This window comes from Apaloderma vittatum, unplaced genomic scaffold, assembly GCF_000703405.1.
Source record: "Apaloderma vittatum isolate BGI_N311 unplaced genomic scaffold, ASM70340v1 scaffold746, whole genome shotgun sequence".
NCBI classification, from domain to species: Eukaryota; Metazoa; Chordata; class Aves; order Trogoniformes; family Trogonidae; genus Apaloderma; species Apaloderma vittatum.
Window position 1 is genome coordinate 15058 of NW_009719758.1, and position 7592 is coordinate 22649.

A 7592-nucleotide genomic window follows, 5' to 3' on the forward strand; every position below is an offset into this window, starting at 1 on the left:
TGTTTGCTGCTGATGCTGATTCTGCTGCTGTTGATTCTAAGGGGAAGAAGCGACACAAGAATCACAGAACTGTTCAGACTGGAAAAGACCTTTAAGATCATTGAGTCCAATCATTAACCTAATACTGACAAGTCCTTGACTAAACCACATCCCTAAGCACTATGTCTACCTGACTTTTAAAAAATACCTCCAGGGAAGGAGATTCCACCACTGCCCTGGGCAATCTGTTCCAATGCCTGATAACCCTTTTGGTAAAGAAATTCTTCTTAATATCCAATCTAAACATCCTTTGATGCAACTTCAGGCCATTTTCTCTTGTCCTATCACTTGTTACTTGGTTGAACAGACCAAACCACATCTCCCTACAGCCTCCTTTCAGGTAGTTGCGGAGAACGATAAGGTCTTCCCTCAGCCTCCTTTTCTCCAGGCTGAACAACCCCAGTTCTCTCAGATGCTCCTCCTAATACTTGTGATTTAAACCCTTCACCAGCTTTGTTGCCTTTCTCTGGGTTCATTCAAGTGCCCCAACGTCCTTTCTGTAGAGAGGGGCCCAAAACTGAGCACAGTACTCAAGACGAGGCCTCACCAGCGTTGACTACAGTGGGACAATCACTTCCCTGATCCTGCTGGCCACACTATTCCTGTTAGAGGCAAAACACAAGGCAGTGACTCAGGTCTGAACTAGTTTCTTATCTTTACGGAGCTGCCAAGCCCAGCACCACTGTGCCTGTACAGAAAGAGGCAGGCCTGCCTGCTCGATGGGGAAACACGGCATGGCAGCGTATCGGGAGAACGGTGTTCTCAGGTACACTCTTGCACACTCGCCAGGGGTATCCCATTTGTGGTCATTTTGGTTTTTTAACAAAGTAAGCCAGATCAGAAGTGGAAGGACAGTCGAGTGCCTCCTACAGCTAGCCAAGTACTTAGAGATGAGGATGGAAGAAACTACTTATAAAGTAGTAAACACATAATGAATTGAATCAAAATCACCAACATTTCACTAGTGCTCAGTGGCAGATGTGGTGAACCACACTAAATTATTCTAAGTGCTTCAATTGCCTTCTTCACTCAGAATCAAACCACTTTTCAAACTTTCACAGATGACATGTCACAATAACCAAAAGGAGGCTGGCAGTGTTTGTGCTAGGAAGGTAAACAAATTGAGACCAGAGAAACGTTATAATGCCTTCCAGGTTGCACGGAAATTCTGTGGCAGAACCAGAAACAGGTTTCATTACTGTTTTGCCCTCCTGTCCTTTTAAACACCTTGTAAAGAGTGGTATACTGGGAATATAGTCCAGCATGGTGTGCTAGGTATAGGGTCAGAAAATCTCACTGAAGTGACAGAAAAGTGAAAACTGATCAGAGACAAATAGTTGGAGACAGAAGAGGAGGAAGCAGCCAAAGGAAGAATCTGGCAAGGAAAGGAGACAAATAGCAAAGGAAGTGAAGCCAGAAAATTAAGATGACACTGGGACCTAGCAGGAAGAGAGACAAAAAGAAACGGGCCACAAAAGGGAGGGAAAAAGTTTAGAAGGGGGACACATGAGCAAAAGACATCATACTCCTCTGATTTCAGAAAGCCACAGACTAGAAACAGTATTGGGGAACTGGGGGGAGGGTTAGAAAATCAGCAGAGTGCAACTCTGCCTGCCATGGTTAAACAGTTACAAGGAAAGACCACCCATCTGTCTGCTTTTGAGCACCAAGGGTGGCTCCTCCATCAGCGCACTAAAGCACATAAAAGAATTGCAGAAGAAAGCAATCTTGCTCCAAATGTGAGACATTTCACTTGTGTATCATGTAAAAACCCTACAGTTGTTATGGCATGAATTAAAAAGCCTTACTACACTCCTCTCCAATATACCGTGTGAAACATTTTTTCCTAGAATATCTACTTATATGATTATCAAAGATTTAGTATGGCAGCCTTTTATAAAAAACTCATTTTACTAGTTTCTCAGAAATCATGACAACCAGTTGCCTCTAGCATAAAATTCTTCAGGCCCCTAATCACCAAAAGGCATTTAGTCACATTGAATAAATGACATAAAAGATCTGTAATTATGGCATCCATCACAATGGTCTCCCAAAATACATTCAGAGGAAATTTGCAACAATGTATTCATTTAAGGTTACAAAGAAGCCTTGCACCTTGGAGGACTGAGGTGATTTGCATTTCCATTTCACCTTTAACAAAACAAATAACATATCTCCCTGCTTGCAGTCCTGAAGTCCCATCTCAGTCAGATTCTGTTTCTCGGGAAACAGAAACTTCAATGATTTTAAAAGTTAATCAAACCTAGCTTGTAAGAAAATTGTTGAGACACAATTTGTCTTTTCATAATGGCTTGAGCTTCACTTATACAAACACACACCAATAACCAAGGCAGTATTTGTGCTAAAATTCCAAAATTTGTATTTTCATAGGGGTGTTTGGATGCAAGTGAGGTGGTTGCTACTGTGAAAGCTGAAAAGCTGAACTTTTGTTTTATGTAAATAAATATGGCAGGAACTCTCACACTTAAAGACAACAGTCTGTCACAGGTCCTACGTTTTGTGCTTTGTGTATCAGCACCAAATTTACCTGACTAGTCTGAGGTTGCTCTTCTGTGCAGCTACAACTGCTACAGCCCAGGTAGAGACTGAGATCTACTCTGTCAGACTCTGGCAGGGGTCTACCTGCATGACCTTAGCACAAAAAAACAGCTTATGCCAGCAAAACCAGCTCAGTCTAGCTCAGGGTGGTTCCTAAACGAATAAACTTGTAAGAGGTCTACAGTTAAGGACTTATTATCACATTGCAGGCACGAATTACCAAAAGGAAATTCCGGTCCTACCTAGAAACGAACGCTAGAAACTTGCCTAGCAGAATTTGAATGAGAAAAGATCTTTTCACTTTGTTTTACAAAGACTCATTTTTGTCAAAGACCCATTTTTGTTTTGCTGACTAATGATTAACCCTTTCAAAGAACAGATGCTTATGTTAAAGGTTATTCAACTCAGATGCAAGTTCCAAATAAACAAGCACAGAGAACCTTTAGGTTTCCAAAGGACTAACCAGGTATTTACGGTTAAAAACAAACCAGAAACTAACACTACCAAAAAATAAAAAATCTTTTCACTTGCAACATCATAAAGGAACAAAAACATGGCACAGACCCTACTTTCAGACTATCCTTTACCTTCACATTTTCTACACTGTGGGAACACATTCAATGACTAATGCATAACTTATATTACCTAAATGGTCTGAAAGAAGTTTACTTGCAGTGTGCATAAATACATGACTGTGCCCAACAATCTCAAAGACCGCTTATATAATGGCTGTTTTGAATATAAACATGCCATGGTTTCCCTCTCCCAATACTCCTAGAAAAACACAGATCCTTACTTTTAAATACACCGACTTAAGAAAAGCCAGAGTCATTTTAATTAATAAGGTTTGTTCCTGTTTTGGAAGCAGTGAGAGCTGAAGCAAAGCTCACAGCTAAACTACAATCCAATCAGTAGCATGACAGTAATTGCATTTTTCGCTTAGGTGTCCATTTCCCTTTTTTGAAAAAATATCTTGGACACAAAAATTTAGGATGTTACCACTTGTCCTCGGTATTGAAGAGTCTAAAGTTTTAGTCTTCTAGACCCAAATTTTCTGTCTGAAATGTATTGCAGTAGGCATACTTTTAAACTTGTCTAGTTTCTCAGGTCATACAGAAAATCTGAAAACTGAAGATGCATGTAGTCAAATGGTTTCTATGGAAGATGAACAGTCCTCATGCACTTCTCAGATAATTACAGTTTAAGGCCGTTTTCTTCCATTTTGCTAGCTATACATACTATTGGTGTCTCACTGCACACTTTTAAGAGAAAATAACAAGCTGCTTCATACACTGTGGCACCATTGTCCAGTCTTCACAGCACGATGGGACAATCACCGCGGTCACGTAGCACAGCTGAGCTACACGCACAAAGCAGGTCAGATTATGTTTCAAACACACCACAATTTACTAAGCACACAAACACGTTCTTGCCCATGTCTATGGGGCTACGGGAAGAAGTATTCAGAACAGATTGTTGCTACCAGAACAGTTCACACTCCTTTGTCTGAGGGCCCTTAAAACATGGTCAGGAAACTGTGTGCAGATGGATGAAATGTTCTGATGTGGTGCCAGAAGCAGGCTGTCACTATTTATTTGAGACCCTGACAGCCATCTACTTTCAAATGGCTGGATGTATGCCAGTCACACAATGGAAATGCCATTCTTTTCATGTGATCACAATGTATTTTCATCCTGCGATGTGGTAGGAGGTAGCGAGGTCCCCTTAGAATGATGGCAGCTGAAAGCAGGCTACCACTGATGAATGACCCATCTAGCTCATTCCCCACAGGTCAGGGCGAACTGTGCTGGTGATACTGCCTGAGACATCCCAAAGTCATCTGATACTTCTCGTCTGTCTGGGAAGCAGTTTTAAGAAAGCCTCGCTCGAAAACATGTTTTTAGTTTACTCTTCACTTTTCACTAGTTTTCATATGGTAGCACCATGATGCTTACTTGAAAAGAAAAAAAGAAAGAAAAAAACAGTTTATTATACCTTGTCCCCTTTCTCTTCAGGTTCATCTTCATTGAGGAATTCTCTTTTAGGATACGGAATCTGACAGCCAGCAAACACACTGAAACACAGTAAAGAGTAAACACTCCACAAATATGTACACACGACATACATTTACTTAATGTTATACTAAAACCAAGTGAATATTACACAATTTCCTGTATTTCCATAACGAGTGGCACTGTGAGCACCCAAGAAAGCAGCAGACACCAGCAGTTAGATGCTGAGCATAATGTCAGATCTCTTTGCTGTTGGCACGAGGCCATAATTTAGAAATCGTGGCAAGGTTGAGCATGCCCGAACGCCAGAACGACCACTTGTTGATCCAGATGGTATAATGAACAAACACAGTGTCAGAGGTTCCGCAACACCTAGTTGGAACATGCATGGCTCACTGAATAAAGGGCCTGATCCAAAGAGTATTAACGTCTTATGAGTCCGCCTTGGCTTACAGCAGGCTTAAGTATATTTGCCAATCACAGCTGCACAGTTACTTTCAATTAGCTTTTCAGGGCTTGCTTAGAGGAAAAAAGATAGCTTTTAAATTCAGCTGGCTAATGGGATTTGAAGCATTCCTTAATTTTTTATGGTAGAAACTTTATCATAATCTTATCCCGTAATCCTACATAGGATAGTATCAGATAAACACTAAAATGGAGTATTACTGGTAGATCTTGACCAGTAGCAATTTCTTAATTTCTGTGCTAGTATTCAGAATACAATCAATGTGACACGATTTGGTTTTGAAGTGTGTAAATAGTTGCTATCCTAGCTGCTCTATAGTGCTTGGCTTATCCAAACAGAAAAAGAAAAAAAAAAACCACAAAAACTCGACTCCTCTTGCACTCCAGTGGCTCCCCCTCCTTCTAGTGTTGCGTGCAAGCTGAGGAAGCAGTGAAAGCAAAGGCCCAAGTCTCCCTGCATCCAGCTCTGACAGACCATAGTGCTATAGATCACCATGCTTCTGGGAAGAGAAACTGCAAGAGGAAATTCTGCCAGTAGGAACTGAATATATTATTTGAATTTTTCATGACAATGCGATAAATAGAGATACAAAATCTGTACTCTCAAGCCTTCTGAACAAGAGACCTGTGGGATTTTAGGCAGTAACTGATCTCTTTAATCTTCTCACACTGTTACCCTGTGCAACAGGGCATGGGAAGGAGCTGTAGGTCAGAGAACTGTCCTAGTCCTAGTGAGAGGCACAATGAAATCAGGCTATGGCCAGCAGGGCTCTGTGTAAGGCAGAACGGAATAGGGCACAGATTAAGTCTCTAAATGCCGCTATCATTTTGTCACACTAGCTTTGTAGTATGTTCAGAAGTACAATACTAGGATAGTACTGGATTACTGTTCCGGCACCAGTAGATACAGACAATTCAATACTACACTAACAGCTTCTATTGACCATGCCTGAGTTACTACCTCTTGCGGATACAGGCAGATTTGTGAATTTTTCAGCTGTTGTCTCACTTCAGAGATTAGCATTTAGCAGTAAGAAGACACCCCTGAAGCACACAGAAGAGGGAATACATACTCTGATGTAGGCAGAGGATCCTCTTGAAAGTAGGGGTCCTGCAAAGCCTGCTCTGAGGTAATTCTCTTTGTAGGGTCCATAGTGAGAAGCTTCTGAAGCTGCAAAGCATAACATATTTTTAATAAGGTTTGATATGTTTCTTAATACGGTCTGATAGGCAAAAAAGCTTATCAAACTCATTTTTCAAACTATGACTTACACATCTTTGATTGTTAAATTATTTGTGGCTTGTCCAGACAAGTCTAAGTTAGCACTGCTTATTCAGTGAAGTTCCCAAGAACTAGAATGCCCATCCAGCGCGCTATGGCTGTGAAGCACTTCTCACGCAAGAAACATCCTTATGTCTATCAGGCAATATTAATTGCTGAGGCTGAACCACCGTGTTAAAGCAACGCTAAATTCAGCTGTTACAGGTTCACAAAGAATCATTTCTAAATCATGGCATCTTGTTGTGGCACAGGTATAGCTTTTATGTAGTTCTGTACTGCTGACATGACAGGCCAAAAAAAAAAAAAAGTGTCAGAAGAGACTGAACATGGCCAGGACTCTCCGTATCTCTTTAGGGACGGAAAAAATAAATCTTCATTTCTTGCACTTGCAACATTCCAAAGTCAGAGCACTCTGCCACTCATGAAGCCCCTGATTCCACTCTAATTGGTATTGAAATGAGAAAGAGGAGGAGCCGACTCTTCCTAGTAACCTTTCTTCCTTGCTAGGAGGAAAGCAATGATAAATTTATTAGCCAGAATGCTGCTGACTGCAGCACTCTATAAAAGGAGATTACAATATATTAGTGGTATAAACCAGGAATTACAGGGATAACATATCATTTTAAATAGTCACTTATTTATCACATTCTGATAAACTCACGGTAGGAAATTTGGGTGCTCAGATTACATTACAAAGAGAACATCCTGCTAACACACAATACTCCCTTAATTCAAGTCAACAGTGAAAACAGAATTCCTTCTGCAAAAGGCATCTTAGCTCAAACCCTATCTTCCAGGCCTCCACAAAAATTCCCTGAATATTCAACAAAACAATGTGATTTTGGCATGGGTGTTTACAGCTTTTGTTCAAATAAATAAAACATCTGATATACAATTCTATATCCTATATATATGGTAAACAGCCTCAGTAAAAAAACAAAACCAACCAAACAACAAAGCAAAAAACCCACCAAAAACAACAACAAAAGAAAACCCCATAAAAACTCATCCTCATCCAGAAAGATTATTCTCTGTACTTCCTTTCTCAATAGCTGTAGTTAACATTACTTTGTAGATCAGGTCTTATAAAATTCTGTATATTTTTGCCACTTCCTTCCCAACTCTCCATACTTTATGGGCCATGGACCGCAAGAGATTGACACAACAAAGACCCATTTGGGCTGTCTTTCCACCTGTCAGTTCCTTTGGAACCAGCTCCTCAATTGATTCCTGCT

General features: G+C 40.6%; 1 protein-coding gene across 1 annotated transcript in view; it reads right to left on the reverse strand.

Moving 5' to 3' along the window:
• Positions 1–7592, reverse strand: part of LOC104274946 (cyclin-dependent kinase 19-like) — a gene marked incomplete at its 5' end in the record, with an annotated part of 15237 nt that overhangs the window by 4929 nt on the left and 2716 nt on the right. The window contains 3 exons of the mRNA XM_009870743.1: positions 1–36; positions 4594–4672; positions 6149–6246. The exon at positions 1–36 is cut by the window's left edge and continues 258 nt beyond it. Of these exons, the coding sequence (XP_009869045.1) occupies positions 1–36; positions 4594–4672; positions 6149–6246 (213 nt within the window). The remainder of the gene's footprint in view (positions 37–4593; positions 4673–6148; positions 6247–7592) is intronic.